Raw genomic sequence first — 19456 nt, 5'->3', positions numbered from 1 at the left:
CCCCCCCCCCCCGACAGGGTTTCTCTGTGTAGCCCTGGCTGTCCTGGAACTAAGAACTAACTCTGTAGCCCAGGCTGGCCTCGAACTCAAGAGCTCTGCCTGCCTCTGCCTTCCGAGTGCTGGGATTACAGGCATGCGCCACCAACACCCTGTTCTTATTTTTGAGATAGAGCTCCCATGGTCCAGGATTGCTTCCTATCCACTATGTAGCAGAGGTTGGTTTGAACTTCTCACCTCTCATGATATACTCAGTGCTGGGATCACAGTGATGTGCTCCTACATATGGGTTGATGTGGTGTGGAAGGGCTGACACAGGGCTCCATGCATGCCAAGCAAGCACTCTACTAACTGAGCTACATCTCCAGCCCAGCATAGGTATTTTCTACTAAAATAGGATACCCAGAGTATTTTTAAAGTAGAGTACAATTTATTATTGACATACAACTTACCTATGAATAGCTGCTATAAGCATATACTCACAAAAGGTAAGATATTCATTTGAGTTGTTGAAGATAGAGTTAGAAGGAAAAATAATTATAACATGTTATCTTTGAAATTGGAGGAATGAAAAGGGAGTAAAGGAGCCGGGCGGTGATGGCGCACGCCTTTAATCCCAGCACTCGGGAGGCAGAGCCAGGCGGATCTCTGTGAGTTCGAGGCCAGCCTGGGCTACCAAGTGAGTCCCAGGAAAGGCGCAAAGCTACACAGAGAAACCCTGTCTCGAAAAACCAAAAAAAAAAAAAAAAAAAAGAAAAGAAAAGGGAGTAAAGATTTTAATCATAATAGGAAAACATTTTACTTTGGGACCATGTATGATTTAAATCATATTTTAAGGCAGACAGGGTAGCTCATAGCTATAACTGCAGCAACTGGTAGGCAAAGGCAGGAAGATCACAAATCTAAGACCAGCCTCAGCTATATGATCTCACTTAACCCCCCTCCATCATGTCTTTATAAAAATTAGACATTCAGTGAATCCATTTTCTTGACTTCTTTTTCTTTTGCAGTGCTGAAGATGAAAACCTAAACCCTCACAAATGAAAGGTTAAGTACAATATCCTTAGCTCAGAATGTAAGTTTGAATAAACGAAAGAATGAATTAGAGAACTAACAAAATTTCTTTATTGGACTTTCATTTTCTGGAAAAGTTAAAGTATAATGACAAATTGGATTGTGGTTCCTAAGAAAGCATCAAGTATCAAGGTTTAAAACATTGAGAAAAATTAAGGCTGGAGATATGGCTTAGTGGTTAAGAGGATGCTCCTCCGGACCTAAGTTCCATTCCAGCACTCCTGTCAGGTGGCTCACAACCACCTGAAACACCAGGTACAGGACATCTGGTTTCTTTGGCACCAGCACTTATATGCATTTATCTATGCAGAGACACAAACACACAAACATCCTTTTTATTTTATTTTATTTGTGAGACAGGGTTTCTCTACATAGCTCTGGCTGTCCTGGAATTCACTATGCAGACCAGGCTGACCTTGAACTCACAGAGATCCACCTGCCTCTGCCTCCTGAGCGCTGGAATTAAAAGCATGTGCCACTATGTCCAGCCATCCTTTTTTATTTTTTTTCTTTTTTGAGACAGGGTCTACTATATAGCCCTCACTGGCATGGAACTTGCTATATAAACCAGCCTGGCCTGAGAATTGCTATATATAAACTGGCCTGGCCTCAAACTCAAGAGTTCTTCTTCTGCCTCCTGAGTGCTGGGAATAAAGGCATGGACCACTATGCCTGGCCAGACATACACATATACATATATGTTTTACAAAAAATAAATCTTTGGGAGGCTAGAGAGATGTTCAGTGATTAAGAGCATTTCAGTTCCCAGCACCCACATGGCTCATAACCATCCATAACTTCCATTCCAGGGAATTCAACATGCTCTTCTGACTTCCAGAAGCACCAGGCATGCATGCAGTGCATACACGCATACACACACACACACACACACACACACACACACACACACACACACACACACACACACACACACACACACATGGAGGCAAAACACCACATATCTTTTTCTTCTTTTTTTTGGTTTTTCAAGACAGGGTTTCTCTGTGTAACAGCCCTTGCTGTTCTGGAACTCCTTTGTAGACCAGGAGACCAGGCTGGCCTTGAACTGACTGAGATCCACCTGCCTCTGCCTCCCTTAAAGGTGTGCACCACCACCACCTTGCCATATAAATCTTCTTAAAAAATGGAGAAATGAAAGAAAACTAACATCTTTAGTGGGATGTCAAGTTATTCTTTCTTTTTCACTGGGTAGCCCAGAGCATGGAACTCACTCTGAAATCTAAACTGGCTCCAAACTCATGGTCATCCTGATTAATCTTCTCAACTGCTGAGAAATTCAGGAGTATGTCACTTCATCCTGCTCCATTCATTCCCTTCTGAAATGATGTATATTAAAAATACTGACTGGCAGGGTGTATTGGCTGGTTTTGTGTGTCAACTTGACACAAATAGAGTCATCAGAGAGGAAGGAGCCTCAGTTGATGCCTCCATGAGATTCAGCTGTAAAGCATTTTCTCAATTAGTGATCAATGGGGGAGGAGGGCCCAGCACACTGTGGATGGTGCCATCCCTGGGCTGGTGGTTCTATAAGAAAGCAGGCAGAGCAAGCTAGGGGAAGCAAGCCAGTAAGTAGCACTTCTCCATGGTCTCTGCATCAGTTCCTACCTCAAAGATCCTGCCCTGTTTGAGCTCCTGACCTGACTTCTTTGATGGTGAACAATGCTAAGTGTAAGACAAAATAAACCCTTTCCTCCTCAACTTGCTTTTTGGTCATGGTGTTTCATTGCAGCAACAGACAAGGGATGCAGACAAATGGTTCAGTGGTTAAGAGCATAGGATGCACTTTTAGAGGACTCTGGTTTGATTTCTAGCACCCACATGGTGGCTCACAACTGTCTGTAACTCTAGTTCCAGGAGATCTGATGCCCTCTTCAGGCCTCCATGGGTACTTCATGTATGTGGTGTATAGCCATATACTCAGATGAAGTACCCATATATATAAAGTTAAAAAAAAAAAGAACACTAACTGGTGCGGGGTATGCTGGTGAAATGACTCAGGTAAAGGTACTTGCCACTAAGCATGATGACCTAAGTCTGATTCCTGGGGCCCACATGGTAGAAGAAGGAAACCGACTCTGGCAAGTTAGTTGTACTCTGACCTCCACATGGTACCGTGGCAAGTGAATACACATGCATACCCACATATGCAGAATGCATGAATGAATGCATAATTAAATTTAATAAAACCTTTTTTGTTTTGTTTTTAAATACCAGCTAGGGATGTAGCTCAGTCAATAGAATGCTTGCCCAACATGCAGGAAACTCTGGGTTCTATCCCCATCACTGCATAAACTGGGTGTGGTGGTGCATACCTGTAGTCCCATCACTCAGGAGAAGAAGGAAGGAGGACTAGTAGTTCAATGTCATGCTAGGCCTCCTGGAGAGTTCAAGGACAACCTGGGCTACATAGACCTGTTTCTAAATCGAAAGAACATTAATTAACCACTTATATAATTTAGATTCTCTTTTAAACATTTCAAACAGTTTTAAGACTTCAGGTGTCTAAATTCTTTTTGTTCTCGGAAATCAAATTCAATGCCTCACAAATACTACGAAAGCACTCTACTCCTAACATCCCAGTCCTTCAGTTGTCTAATTTTAACTAGTAATATTCAAACCTTAGTTAAAATATAAATATTTTTAAAAAGGACAAATGTACTATCTGATTCAGCAAAATAAGTTTCCAAAAATAAAACTACAGAGTTTAGTTAAGTAGTTTTCTTTCTCCTGAGATACTATATTTTCAAGAAACATGTGGATATGGCAACTTGGTTATTTCTCTTAGTTTTGATCTCTGGAAAGCTCTGTTCAATTATGTAGCCCAAATGTCATGAATATTCTTAGGTCATTGTATCATTCTACTTCTATTTTTCCAGATACAGATTTTTATTTTATAAATTTCTTTAATAACTGAATTGCTCATGGAATGGACAGGAGCTACTTACATTTAGAAAACATTTTATTTATTTGTTTGAGACAGTGTCTCACACTATAGCTCAAATTGGATTGGAACTTACTATGTAGGCCAGGTTGAACTTGAACTGTTGGTAATCCTTCTTCTTTAGTCTCCCAAGAACTAGGATTACAGGAAAGATCTACCACACCCAGCAGCCTCAGATATTTGAACAAGTTTTGAGTATCAGAGCTTTGAAGTATGTTCAGGAACACCAAATCTATTATCTTTTTTTTTTTTTGGTTTTTCGAGACAGGGTTTCTCTGTGTAGCTTTGCGCCTTTCCTGGGACTCACGTGGTAGCCCAGGCTGGCCTCGAACTCACAGAGATCCGCCTGGCTCTGCCTCCCGAGTGCTGGGATTAAAGGCGTGCGCCACCACCGCCCGGCATATTATCTTAATCTATAGTTATGACATTCGGATATCTGCCATTTTATTCAATCCATACACTATCATTAGACTTACTGTTTTCCCAGGCTGACGAAGACTTCTCTTTCGATTTTCTTTAGAAGTTTGTCCTTGATTTCCATTTACCTCCCAAAGATAGAAAAATTACTATTTCATTATTTCTCAAAGAACAGTTAATTTTTTCAACCTTATGCACTGACACATAATATGTCAGATGCTGTATGATTTCTCTATTTTAAGTGTACAAGTCAATAATTTTAAGAGTATTCAGAGTTGTAGAATTTACTAATATAGTCAGTATTAGAACTATAGAAGGCCCATCTTCAGCTATCAGTCTCCTATCCTTTAATCTCCTGCCATTCCTAATACTTCGTTTCAATAGCTTTCCAAATTCTGACTTTTTTGTTTGTTTTTCAGAGTAGGTTGGTTTTTCTATGTAGTCCTGACTATCCTAAAACTTAAGAGATTTGCCTGCCTCTGCCTCCCTAGTACTGGAACTAAAGACTTTTGTCCAGCCTCAAATTCTGACTTACTTTTTATTTGAGACAATGTTTCTCTGTGAAATTTATGACTGTCATATGAACAGAATCATGGTATGTGGCCTCTGTGATTGACTTCTTTCAATTAGTTGTTGCATGTATATTGATGTTTTGTTCCTTTTATGGCTGAATAATTCTGTTGTGTGGCTATAACTATTTATCCAATCTGTTGATGGACATTACTTTTTTCTACTTCTTGACAATAGTAATGTCATATGCATAATTATTAAAATAAATGTTGGAAAGTAAAAAATTGTTGTCAACATTACTTTTCTTAAAAAAGACATACTTCTTGTTTTATAGTATTTAACAGAATTTTTTAAAAAACATTTGGATACTATGTCTTACTATGTAGACATAAATTTGCCATGTAGCCCAGGCTGGCTGAAAATTTACAATCTTCTTGTCTCTGCCTCCTGAGTACTGAGATTATAGGTGTCTAGTACCATACCTGATACATCTTTTTTCATGCTTGAAATTGCCCTTTCAGCAGAAGGCATGGCTCAGTATCTTGCATATGTAAGGCCCTGGATTCTCAACACTGCTAAAATCCTTTTGTCTGCCTGCCTGCCTGCCTGCCTTCCTTCCTGCCTTCCTTCCTTCCTTCCTTCCTTCCTTCCTTTCCTTCCTTCCTTTTCTCCCTTTCTTCATTTCTTCCTTATTATGGTTTTTTGAGACACGGTTTCTCTGTGTAACAGTCCTTGGCTGTCCTAGAACTCTGTAGACCAGGCTGGCTTTGAACTAATAGAGATCTGTCTCTTCCTCCCTTGAACTCATAGAGATCTGTCTCTTCCTGCCAAATGCTGGGATTAAAAACAAGGGCCACCACTACTGCCCAACTTCTGCCTCTCTCCTTATATCCTAGTGAAAGATAGTCATCCTAAATTGAAGCTGGATAGAAAGAATGTTTTGTTGCTGGAAGTAATAATTCTTGATATCTCTAATTTCTGTGAGCCCTTCCACTCCACAGAGTTTTACCCTGTAGCTCATGCTGGCTTGCAATGTGCCATGAAGCCCAGGGTGGCCTCAAACTCACAGCTATCTTCTACATCCCCCTTCTCAAGTGCTGGGATAACAAGTGTGCACCACCACACCCAGCTTACATTTCTTTGTTTCTTGCTTCCATCAGCATACTAGCTTGAATATTGCCTTTGGCTAGTTCTAAGTTCTTACTGAGAATGTGGGGAAGAAAAAGACACATAAACAAGGTAGCATAATTAATGCGACTCTGGGAGATGTTTTACAATCAGCTCTATGGGAGAAATCCTGAGGCATTTGTTGATTTCCATGCTGTGAATATTCTTAATGTCCAATTTCCAACTGCCATTATGATGTCACTGAACAAGATGTTAGGAAGCTATGTTCTAGCATAGAACTAAATCTCTGAGAATAACTTAAATGTCTAAAATAAAATATGAGCTAGGCATGGAGGATGCCGCTATAGTCAGTGTGCACTAAAGGCAGAAACAGGAGGAGCAGGAATTTAAGGCCATCCTCAGCTACACAGTGAGTTCAACACCAGTTTGAGTGACCTGAGACCTTGTCTTGAAAAATCAAATCAAATCTAAACTTCTATTTAGTAAAATTAGTTATGAAAACTAAAACTGATTTCCTAATAATATTTGTTTTATGCAAGATATCTACAAAAGATCAATTTGTAATGTAATCAATTTTGTAAATAATCAATTTACAAAATAGAACATGGGAACTTTCTGGTATTCTAGAATACTTTCCTTAAGAGTTTAGATAATATTTCTCAGAACTATTTTCAGATTCTTCATGCTGATGTATTTGATTAAATTTTCTATTCTTTCCTTTGCACCTCCATGTAAGCTATTAAGACTTCTATAATGACCTTATATCATTGTTCTATTTCTCTCTCTTTCATCTATCTATTCCTCTATCTACCATCTATCCATCCATCCATCTAAATGTGTGTGTGTGTGTGTCCATCTGTGTGTGTGTGTCCCTGGCACCTAGTATGTACCTGACACACAATAAACAGCTACTTAAGAAATACTTGAGAATATGGGGCTGGAGAGATGGATCAGCTGTTAAGAGCACTGGCTGCTCTTCCAGAGTACCCGAGTTCAATTCTCAGCACCCACATGGCGGTTCACACCTGTCTGTAACTTCAGTTCCAGAGGATCTGACACTCTCACACAGACACACATGCAGGCAAAGTACCAAGGCACATAAAATAAAAATAAATCATTAAAAAAGAAAGAAGCCGGGCGGTGGTGGCGCACGCCTTTAATCCCAGCACTCGGGAGGCAGAGGCAGGTGGATCTCTGTGAGTTCGAGGCCAGCCTGGTCTCCAAAGTTCCAGGAAAGGCGCAAAGCTACACAGAGAAACCCTGTCTCGAAAAAACCAAAAAAAAAAAAAAGAAAGAAAGAAACACCATAAAATAGCCAGAAGTGGTGGTGAATGCATTTAAGATCAGCACCCAGGAGACAGAGGTAGGCAGATCTCTGAGATCCAGCCTGGCATACACAGTGAGTTCCAGGACAGCCTATGTGCCTGTGTGTCTGTGAGTGAGTGAGTGAGTGAGTGAGTGAGTGAGTGAGTGAGTGAGTGAGTGTGTGTGTGTGTGTGTGTGTGTGTGTGTGTGTGTGTGTGTGTGTGTGTATAGATAGATAGATGAGAGAGAGAGAGAGAGAGAGAGAGAGAGAGAGAGAGAGAGAGAGAGAGAGAGACCCTGACTTAAAAACAAACAGAAAAATACAGAAGCTGGGTGGCAGTGGCACAGGCCTTTATAATCTCAGCACTGGGGAGGCAGAGCCAGATGGATATCCGTGAGTTCAAGGCCAGCCTGGTCTACAGCGAGAGATCCAGGACAGGCACCAAAACTACACGGAGAAACCCTGTCTGGAAAGACCACACAAAAAAAAAAAAAATTCACACATGAAGATGAAATTATATTTACCATTTTACTCTGAAAGATTTTCCCACTTCTTGTTTTGCTTTCAGACACATCAAGTTCAGATGTTTTACTGACTAACTGTTCAACCTAGAAAACATATTTCACAAAACGATATAACATATCATAATAAGTGGGATCCAAAATATTAATCATATAAAGTTTAGTATCTTGTGCTGGATAGTGGCTCACACTTTTTTTTTTCAAGACAGGGTTTCTCTGTGTATCCCTGGCTGTCCCCGAACTCACAGAGATCCACCTGCCTCTGCCTCCTGAGTGCTGAGATTAAAGGCATGCACCATCACTGACTTGCATGGCTCACACTTCTAGTCACAATACTCAAGAGGCAGAAAGAAGATTGCCATAAATTTGAGGCCAGCTTAGTCTAGTGAGTTCCAGGCTAGCTAAGGTTACATACTAGGACCATCTCTCAATCCCTTAAACAAACAAAAAAAATGTGTAATATTTTATCTAGCTCTGAAATTCTTAGAGTCTATGAACATTAATTTTATTTTATATTTATTTATTGAGGAAAGAAGCATGTACACCACAGTACACATGTTAGAGATCAGAAGACATCTTGAAGGAATTGGCTTTTTTCCTTCCATCACGTGGGTTCTGGGAATCAGAGGTCATCAGTTTTGGTAGCAATTCCCTTTATCTTCTGAGCCATCTCACCAGCCCTCTACAAACATCTTGTTGTGGGGGATTTCTGTGGGATCTACAAACATCTTAAGGTTTATTATTAAATAAATTCACAGTGATATACTAAAAAACCTTCTTAATAAATAATTGTATATAATAATTTATCTAAATACCTATTTTTATTCTATAACACAAAAGATAAGAAAACCTGAGCAATAATGAAATAAGCATATAAGGAATCATCTTTTAAAAAAAATTAAAACAGGGGCTGGATGGCTCAATGGTAAAGAACACTGGCTGCTTTTACAGAAGACAAGGGATCCTAGCACCTCCATGGTGGTTCACAACTGGCTGCAACTCCAGTCCTAGGGGATCTGATGTCCTCATCTAGCCTCCATGGGCACCAGACATTGATATAGTGTACATAAAATATATATAAGCAAAATATTCATGCACATAAAATAATTTAAGGCCAGATGTGATAGTTCACATCTATAATCCCAGCACTCAAGAAGCAGAGGTAGGAACATGGCTGCAAGTATGAGGCCAGTGTGGCCTACATAGTGAGTTCTAGGCCAACTAGAGCTACATTGTAAGACCCCATCTCTTTCTCTTTCTCCCCTTCCCCCTTTTTTTCAAGATAGGGTTTCTCTGTGTAACAGTCTTGGCTGTCCTGGAATTCCTTCTGTAGACCAGGCTGGCCTTGAACTCACAGAGATCAACCAGAAAGGCATGTGTGCCACCAGCACCAAGAATCTGTCTCAAACAAACAGGTAAAGTAAAACAAGACAAAACAAAATAAAATTGAAAGCCAGATGGAACTACCAAGTTTATACCTGACAATGAGAAATTGAAGGACTTGGGGTTTTTTTGAACTGCATAATTTCTTCTTCCTTATAATCTAAATTTGGTTCTGTTAAAAAAAATAAAGTTAAAATGGTATAAAATTGAATTGGCAGTTAATAAACATTTTTGTTAGCTTCTTACCTTTAATTTCAGAAGCTCCCAAGTTTTCTTTCTGTTCGTCCATTTTAGTTTTAATGTCAAAATTATTCTATATAAATATGAAGACAAATTGAACACATTTTAAGAATAAATGAAAACATTAGATATGAATATTAATGAACACATTTGCTTTATGTAAAGGTTAACTACAACTATCTTAAGTTTGCTAGAAATACAAATGATGCTAGAATTACTACCACAAGGCAACTTTGTTTTTTATTATATTAATTAACTAATTAATTAATTTTTGAGACAGAATTCACCTGTGTAACAGCCCTGCCTATCCTGGAACTCGCTTTGTAGACCAGGCTGGCCTCGAACTCACAGAGATCTGTATACCTCTGTCTCCTGAGTGCTGGGATTTACAGGTGTGTACTACCATGCTAAACTTATTTATGTATTTTGAGACAGAGTCTATCACTGATTGAACCTGGAGCTGAGTGTTTTGGACAGCAAGTTCCTAGAATTCTGCTTCTAGTCCCAACCCTCCCAGTGCAAGGGTTACAGATTTGCACAATGATATGCAGCTTTTACATGGGTTCTAGGAAACTGATCATACACATCTTTATGCTTGTGCAGCAAGAACTTTACCTCTCATCCTGAGACTCAAATATTTTAAAGAATGCTACAAAATTCCTAGCTGGCATGGTGGTTCACACCTGCAATCTCAACATTTAGGAGGTGGAGGCAGGAGGATTAGAAATTCAAGGACAGCCTCCGCTACACAGCAAGTAGTTAGCAGCTAGCCTGAACCCTGTCTTTTAAAAACAAAAGCCTGTGAGATAGTGCAGCAGACAAAGTGCTCAAGGAACAGGCCTAGCAATCAGAATTTGATCTCCTGTATAACCAGCCATTTGATCCTGTCTCGGAATGAAGTTCTTCTACAGAATGAAGATTTTACTACTGTATTTATAGAAACATGAAGATCTATCAAAGTCCTCATAACGTTTGCTACTATTGCACTTTATAATTAAATATGTTCCACTTACATGATTGTCATCTTCTACATCATCTTTGTCCATTATGATTTTTCGAAATGGTATTTTTGATTGTTTTGGTGTTAATATGGCTGAATCAATATTTTCCATTCGTTCTTTCTCAGTGGTCACTTTTAATCTGAAGGTGTGAAAAGGTGTCGGGACTTCTCCCACATTTAAGTATGTAGGGTCCCCATCAAATATTACTCCTTCACAATCACCATCCTTAAAACCTGGAGGTTGGTAATCTGGGGGTGTAACTACAAAAAAGGAAGTATAAACTGTACCATTTATAAAACTGAAGAAACTGAAATAGTCATAGAAACACAACAAGATTAAATTCAGACAAAAAAACCTAAGCTAAAAATGTAGAGATGCACCTCCTATATCAAAGTCCTCATTCTTTTGTTTGTTTGTTTGTTTGTTTTTTGTTTTTCGAGACAGGGTTTCTCTGTGTAGTTTTGGTGCCTGTCCTGGATCTCACTCTGCAGACCAGGCTGGCCTCAAACTCACAGAGAGCCCCTGGCTCTGCCTCCCAAGTGCTGGGATTAAAGGCGTGTGCCACCACCGCCCGGCTAAAGTCCTCATTCTTTAAGGGTAACATTCATTTTCTTGACTGGCTACATGACTGTGAGCAAATTACTTATCATTCTTGGTTTATTTTCTTTGTCAAATGGAGAAAATAACAATACCTACCCACAAGAGGTCGCTGTGGATATAAAAATAGTAAAGTGTAAAATGTTCAGAACTGAACAGGCACATAGCAAGTAATTGTTAAAAGGTGTTATTGTTGTTGCATTATGTTCTAAAAAAATATCATGCATGTAATAAAAAGAATACCTTATGTTTACATAGAAAATATTATATATGTAACAGTAATATTTCATGTTTGCATACTTTCTATGCACTATATATCCTTAAACATCCTTTAAAAATTCAGGGAGATCATGCCTCGCTTTTCTTTTTTTCAGTACTCTGCAAGTGCAAGGGGCTGGTCAGTAACAAGAGCACTGCTGCAGCCCTTCTGTGATTTTAACAGTTCATATAGTATTTTTTTTATATAGATGCAACATAATTTACTTACTCAAGTCTCCAAGGAAGATATTCTATTTGTTTACACTTCATTCCTATTTTAACCACTGTTATAATGAAAATTCTTATAAATACATAATCTTGAATATCTGTACAAGCTAGTCTCAAAATATTTTTCTAGGTATATCATTTATAAGTTAAAATATTAAATTTTGGAGTGAGAGATATGGCTTCATGGTAGAATGCTTTCCTAGTATGCATAAGACCTTAAGTTCAAGCCCCAGTACCATAAAACCAAAACCTTTTTTTTCCAGTTATGAGGTGTTTATTCATTACGTATACCTGAAAGAAACACTGCATATTTATTTTTCTGTTATCTACAAAAATTATGAAAATATGATATAAAATAGTTTTAAAATTAAAACACAACCAGATTAGAAATGAAACACAGACAACTAAATCTTCACAAAGCTGTCTGTAAGAAGGTGGTACTGGTGCTTGCCTTTAATTTCAGCACTCAGGAGGATCCCTGTGAGTTTGAGGCCAGTCTGGTCTATATAGAGAGTTTGAGTACTGCCTGGGCTACATAAAGAGACCCTGTCTCAAACTTGGCAGTTTAAGCCCATGGTAAACATTTCAGGGGATGTTGGTAAGATAGGGCCACAGAGGAAGTGTCAGCAAACATGAGAAAGCAAATCTGCCTATAACTTTATAGACATGCCATTCAAACTGTTCAGCCACATATCCACAGATAAACCCAACTACTGCCGAAAAAAGAATAATTCCCTGAAACATCTGTTCAGCTGGCTTCTACATCATGGTAATCCACTGTATGGTTAACAAGCTCAGGTGTTCCAACATGACTAATGGAGAGGAGAACAAAACAAGGGTGGCTGATACTACTTTAGAATGTGGTAGCTCGAGTGTCACACTGAATGTAGCCTGGCTGACTTGCCCAGCTCTTTAGTGCAATGTTGAAAACCAACATTTAAAAAAAATTTTATTTAACTTTATGTGCATTGGTGTTTTGCCATGGGTGTTGGGTCCCCTGGAACTGGAGTTACAGACAGTTGTGAGCTGTCATGTGGGTGCTGGGAATTGAATCCGGTCCTCTGGAAGAGCAAGTGGTGCTCTTAGCCACTGAGCCATCTCTCCAGCTCCCCCCAAAAGCCGACATTTTTTAAAATACTGACAAAATATCTTCTGAAAATTTTGCTAGGGGTTGGGGATTTAGCTCAGTGGTAGAGCACTTGCCTAGCAAGTGCAAGGCTATGGGTTCGGTCCTCAGCTCCGGGGGGAAAAAAAAAAGAAAATTTTGCTCCTATGTGCATTCGCTCAAGAAGGTTTAAGAGCACATATTTTCTCAATTATGGGTTCACAAGTTTTATCAATCTGGTAAATAAAAAGTAGCATTTTACTATTCCATTTCTTTAATTATGAGTAAGTTGCATTTCCTATAGATGTTCCTATCACTAGAGAAATGCATTTTTTAAAAAAAGATTTATTTTATGTATATGAGTGCTCTACCAACTTTAAGCCAGAAGAGGGCATCAGATCCCACTATAGATGGTTATAAGCCATCACATGGTTGCTGGGAATTGAACTTAGGACCTCTGAAGAGCAGCCAATGCTCTTATAACTACTGAACCATCTCTCCAGCCCAGAGAAATGCATTTTAAATCCTACTTTTGCCAGAGATCCACCTGCCTCTGCCTCCCAGGTGCTGGGATTAAAGATGTGTGCCGCCACCACCTGGCAACAAGGTTTTTTTTGGTTTTTCGAGACAGGGTGGTGGCGCACGCCTTTAACCCCAGCACTCAGGAGACAGAGCCAGGCGGATCTCTGTGAGTTCAAGGCCAGCCTGGGCTACCAAGTGAGTTCCAGGAAAGGCGCAAAGCTACACAGAGAAACCCTGTCTCGAAAAACCAAAACCAAACCAAAACAAACAAACAAAAAAAAGTTGTGCGCCACCACTGCCCGGCTTACAATTTTGTTTTTCAATATTTATTTTATTTTTATTCATTTTGTATGTGTGACTGTCTGTCTTTGTCCACAGGTGCCTGAGAAGGCCAGAAGAGGGCACTGGATTGCCCTGGACATGGAGTTACAGGCCAATTCTGTCGCCTACCACAATTGGTGCTGGGAACCATACCCTAGTCCTCTGTAAGAGCAGCAAGTGCTCTTAACCTCTGAATTGTCTCCCCAGCCACCAATGTTTCTTTTCAAATACTCATATTAAATGCAAGTTTTCTACTTTCAAAGACTCTGTAACAATTTAGGTGCTAAAACATTAGAAGTAGAAACCAATTTTTGAAATATAAAACTAAATCAAGACATACTGCAAGTAGTACCTTCATCATAGTAGAAAAGTTTCATGGTCAAACAAACATCATTAGGCAAAGGTCCTAGATTTTGCATTAGGACATAAATCTTCCGAATGAGGAGAATACTTGCTTTCTTGGTGTCAGCAGATGTTGTACTAGATTTATTGTTTTGATTTTTGCTAGAAAAGAATGAGAAATAAATTTTTCATAAGACTTATGACTTCTAATATTATCTCACATTTTAACAATTTGAGATTATTCTTTTAAAACATTGTTACTAGATTGAAAGTTACCACAAAAATATTTTCATGTCACTATTATAAAAATTTAGTATCATTATTAACATCATTATTATAAGCTAAATACAAATTTACATAAGTATAACAAATACACATTTTATATACATTGTGTTTAAAGGAAATGAACGATGGATTTTAATTACATTTCTAACCACTCAAATTCCTTTTTTTATAATTAAAATAGTACATAATTAACACATGATCTTGTGGCATTCTAAGTTTTGTTGCATTTTGAGAGCTTCTCTGGGGGTTCTAGTAGAAAAATCACAGCTACTCATAAACCCTGAACGAGGAACAATCCTCCACTATCAGGGAAGGTTGTCCTCTTTGACTGAGTGTGAGGCATTGGGAAGGAATCACCCGACAGGTGATAAAGGAAGGGAGCACCAAGCTAGGCACCCAGAACAGTCAAATTAATCCTGGGGATCAACAACGGTTGACAGATGTCACAGCCATATCGACCTCACATCCTACTACTCTATTTTGTAAAGCCAAATTGCTAACTGGGAGTTTGAGAAGTTTCAGAAATAACCTTGGAGTCTAGCTAAATAGCATTAATAAGTGATAACTGATAATGCAAAAATAAAACTATAGAACAATACCTTATAAAGTCCATGACTGGTCCATTTTTTGTGTACTTGAACTTAAACTGGTAACATTCTGAGATTGTCTTAAATAGAAAACATTGCAGTTATGTAACTGATGCATAGTTCTGACTGCCATGGTTTTCATATGACTTCAAACATTCAGTCAGTAGTTTTCTCTAATGTGTTAACCCCTATTGGTCCACTGGAGTTTTCAAATTCTCATAGTTAATGCTGATGGTATGGAATTTGGTACTTTAGATTGAGAGAGAGAGAGAGAGAGAGAGAGAGAGAGAGAGAGAGAGAGAGAGAGAGAGAGAGAGTCTCTCTGACTCACTACTATGCCTGTTATAGATACTAAATGGTAGGAATGCTTCAGCAGGCAAGTTGGAGAGGAACCACACCTCAGCAGAGTTGGTAAGGGCTGTAGTGTGAATTGTCTGCAAGGTTTATGTATTGGAAATACATGTCCCCAGTGCAACAATTTGAAGAATGGCATTTTTTTTGGAAGCAAAAAAATGACTGTTTTATTGAAGTCAAAATTCTTGACACTGATTTTGCACAGTATCTAGGATACTGCTTCTATCAGAAAAAGCAGTTGAAGCCAATTTGATCAATTAGTGCTAAACAAAAGCAAAAAGACTGCACTGGGTAGACATCCATCAAATCTATAGCATTTTTGTTATTAACCTAAATGAGCCCACTAGACAGGGCAATCAAATACAAAAGTTGCTGCTTTGAGTTGACACAGTTAGATTATAATTGACTATCTAGAGGAAAGGAACATGATCGTAAAGAAATAATTAGGTTAAGGCAGTGGTTTTAAACCTTTCTGCTGGACCCTTTAATACAGTTCTTCATGTTATGGTGATCCCCTAACCATAAAATAATTTTCATTGCTACTTCATAACTGTAATTTTTCTACTATTATGAATCATAATATAAATATCTGTGTTTTCCAATGGTCTTAGGCAACCCCTATGAAAAGGTCATTTGACTCCAAAGAGGTCTTGACCCACAGGTTGAGAACCACTGGGTTAAAATGATCCTGTCCTCATGAGTTAATTAAATAAATTAATTTGGTTATCACTGAAGTGGGTCAAATGTTGTGCAAGTGTGTTCCTTATAAAAAGATGTCTGTGTTTTTCTCTTCCACGTGTGTGTGTGTGTGTGTGTGTGTGTGTGTGTGTGTGTGTGTGTGTGTGTGTGTGTGAGACAGACAAAGAAGGTCATTACTAAATTTTGTTTGGACTAAATTTTGTTCCCAGCCTCTACAACTAAAAGAAATAAATTCTAAACCTTAGATCCCAGCCTCCAGAATCATAAATGGAATAAACTTTTATTCTTTATAAATTACCAAATCTGTATAAAAGAAAAGGAACTAAGACAGATACTAAGTATAGGATTTATTTTGTTATTATTTTGGTTTTTCAAGACAGGGTTTCTCTGTGTAGCCCTGGCTGTCCTGGAACTCACTCTGTAGACCAGGCTGGCCTTGAACTCACACAGATCAGTCTGCCTCTGCCTCCCTAGTGCTGGTATTAAAGGCAAGAGCCACCAGCACCCTGCTTATTGTGATGCATCCAGGTTTGCCTTGAACTCACTATGTAACCAAGGACTGACTTTCAACTCTCTTGGCTCTACCTCCTAAGTGCTATGATAACAGCCATGCACCACCACAACCAGTAAAAACAGATTAAAGAAAACTTTTTTAAAAGACAGGTTCTCACTATATAGCCCTGACTGGCCTGGAAGTGATTGTGTAGACCAGGCTAGCTTTGAACTCACAGAGATCTGCCTACCTCTGCCTTCTGAGTGCTGGGATCAAAGGTATCAGGCCTGTGCTACCACACCCAGGTTTTTTTTTTTTTTTTAACCCTGGCTATACTATAACCACATGCAAACCATTTAAGCTTTCTATTTCCCTACGTAAGAAAGGAGTCTTATTAATAATTCCATGTTATTATCAAACAGCTATTTTATAGAGCCCTTAACAAAGTTGATAGCACACAATAACTATTTAATAAGTATCACTCAGGTGCACAGTAAGGCTGTTTACTTGCTAATGGAAAAATGCATAACTATAAAAATATGGGCTGGGCGGTGGTGGCGCATGCCTTTAATCCCAGAGCCAGGCAGATCTCTGTGAGTTCGAGGCCAGCCTGGTCTCCAAAGTGAGTTCCAGGAAAGGCGCAAAGCTACACAGAGAAACCCTGTCTCGAAAAAAAAACAAAAAAAAAAAAAAACCAAAAAAAAAAAAAAAGGGTAATAAAGCTGGGCATGGTGGCACATGCCTTTAATCCCAGCACTTGGAAGACAGAGGCAGGCAGATCTCTGCAGGTTTGAGGCCAGCCTAGTCTACATGGTGAGTTCTAGGATAGCCAGGGCTATATAGAAAGACCCAGTCTGAAGAAAAAAACCAAACAAACAAACCCAGTAATGAATATTTTCTGAACAATTAACTTAATTATAGCCTTTCTCTTAAACAATCTGCTTTGTAATTATGGACATATATAGCATTACTTGTTGTTATGCATTTCAAAGAAAAGACAGTCATCCCTCCTTAAGCTCAGAATATTTAGCTTAAAAAAATCTACTGTGGGGCTAGAGAGAAAGCTCAGCAGTTTGGAGTACTGGCTACTCTTCCAGAGGATGTGGGTTCAATTCCCAGCACCCACATGACAGCTGACCACTGTAATTGTAGCTCCAGGAGTTCCAACACCTTCACACAGACACACATGCAGGCAAAAAACACCAAATGCACATAAAATAAAAAAATAATTTTTTAAAATCCACTGTGTTTAATTAGGGCCAGTTGTATGCACACGGGTACTATGGTAACGAGTCATGAGCAATTTACCAGTGGTTATTCCATTGAAGAAAATGACTTTCCTTCCCCAAGCAACCATTAACTACCAATAGTGCCTTAGCTAAGGGTAGAGATGGTTTGCTTTCTATGCATGGCATAATAATTTCATTTATTTATAACAGAGTTTTGAATAGTTCAGGCTGGCCTCAATCTCTTTATGCAGTGGATAAACTTGAACTTCTGAACCTCCTGACTGAAATTCCCAACTTCACCATATCTAGTTTTGGGGGTTTTTTTTTTTTTTTTTTTTTTGGTTTTTTGAGACCGGGTTTCTCTGTGTAGCTTTTCACCTTTCCTAGAACTCACTCTGTAGCCCAGGCTGGCCTCGAACTCACAGAGATCCGCCTGGCTCTGCCTCCGGAGTGCTGGGATTAAAGGTGTGTGCCACCACCGCCCGGCTTGTTTTGTTTTTTTAACTTAGGGCTTTGTATAAGTTGGATAAGCTTTCCACCAACTGAGGCACATCCTTAGCCCTGATCAGTTCAAATATGCTTCCAGGACTAAGTGAAAAGTTACATTTTAATGGTTAAAACCACCACATGGTGAGCTGTTTTTCTAGTTCAAATTTGGTTTTGTTGCTGCTGTTGGTTGGTTTTTTGAGACAGGATTTCTCTGTGTAGTTATGGTGCCTGTTCTGGATCTCTTTCTGTAGACCAGAAAGAGAACTCACAGAGATCTGCCTGGCTCTGCCTCTCAAGTGCTGGGATTAAAGGCATGTGCCACCGCTGCCTGGCCAAACTTTGGTTTTGTTTTCTCTGCCACACAAACTTAGGTAAGAAACCTTGAATCCAGAGAAGTGGCTCAGCTGGTAAAAGAACTTAGTATACAATTATGTGCAACAGATTCCTAATTCCCAGAACCCATGTAAAAACTGCTGAGTGTGGTTGTATGAACTAGTAATCCTAACATTGTGAGGAAGCAGGACAGGAGGTTCACTGGGGCTTGCTGGCCAACAGCCTAGTTCCTGGTTCAGAGAAAGAACCTATCTCAAAGGAAGAAGGAGAATGATAAAGCAGAACACCCAACATGTACACATAACCTGTGTGTATATGCACCACAGATATACAAAACACACATTCCTAATCTGTAAAGTGGTGATGATAATTCTAATTAGGTTATGGTGAATAAATGAGGGATAATGCCCATAAAGACCCAAAGTAAAGCCTATTATAGAATAAGCACACAAGATCTTCTGAAGGCTAGGGGTGTGGTTTGTGGTAGAGAGCTTGCCTACACCATGTTCTAGGCCTTAGGTTCAACCCAAGTAAAACAATAAAATAAAATGAAGACAAACAAACCTCCCAAAACTGAGTGTAGTCACCTATGCCTGCAACCCCAGGAGGTGGAGGCATTAGTATCACTGTGAGTTCATGGGCAGCATGGGCTTCATACTGGGTTTCAGGCAAGCCTATGCTAAGGAAGAGGTCTCTGTCTTTAATAAAGATGGAGAAGGTACTGAAGTTGTAGTTCATTGGTAGAGGGCTTGCCTATCATACCGGAAACCTGGCTTGGTAGCACAACTCTCTAAATCCCAGCACTCAGGAGGTATGAGATCAGAAGTTCAAGATAACCTCAGCTATGCAGCAAGTTTGAGGCCTTCTTAGGTTACACAGGGAGACTTTGTCTCAACCACAAAAAAATACTGTATGGAGTCAGAAATCAAGTAACATTGGTTATTTCAAATAGTTTATTAGACTCATGGGCTAAAATCAGTTACAAAATCTCTTGTAGTGAGTATATTAATCTCTTAACATATAACAATACAAACCATGCCTCACCGCAGAAGTTTTACAAGGTTCAAACATGAAA

General features: G+C 39.2%; 1 protein-coding gene across 1 annotated transcript in view; it reads right to left on the bottom strand.

Annotated features, from left to right (window-relative positions):
• Hormad1 (HORMA domain containing 1) overlaps positions 1-19456 on the bottom strand; it is a 29272-nt gene that overhangs the window by 559 nt on the left and 9257 nt on the right. Inside the window, exons 7-13 of the mRNA XM_052731261.1 lie at positions 14797-14864; positions 13923-14074; positions 10552-10799; positions 9545-9611; positions 9394-9470; positions 7919-8002; positions 4510-4578 (exon numbers count right to left, since the gene is read on the bottom strand). Coding sequence (XP_052587221.1) covers positions 4510-4578; positions 7919-8002; positions 9394-9470; positions 9545-9611; positions 10552-10799; positions 13923-14074; positions 14797-14864 — 765 coding nt within the window. The remainder of the gene's footprint in view (positions 1-4509; positions 4579-7918; positions 8003-9393; positions 9471-9544; positions 9612-10551; positions 10800-13922; positions 14075-14796; positions 14865-19456) is intronic.

The sequence above is a fragment of the Peromyscus californicus genome, unplaced genomic scaffold (genome assembly GCF_007827085.1).
Source record: "Peromyscus californicus insignis strain IS unplaced genomic scaffold, ASM782708v3 Scaffold_9__1_contigs__length_137607984, whole genome shotgun sequence".
Classification (NCBI taxonomy): domain Eukaryota; kingdom Metazoa; phylum Chordata; class Mammalia; order Rodentia; family Cricetidae; genus Peromyscus; species Peromyscus californicus.
The sequence above is the reverse complement of the archived record's forward strand: the minus strand, read 5'-3'. Positions and strand labels throughout refer to the sequence as shown.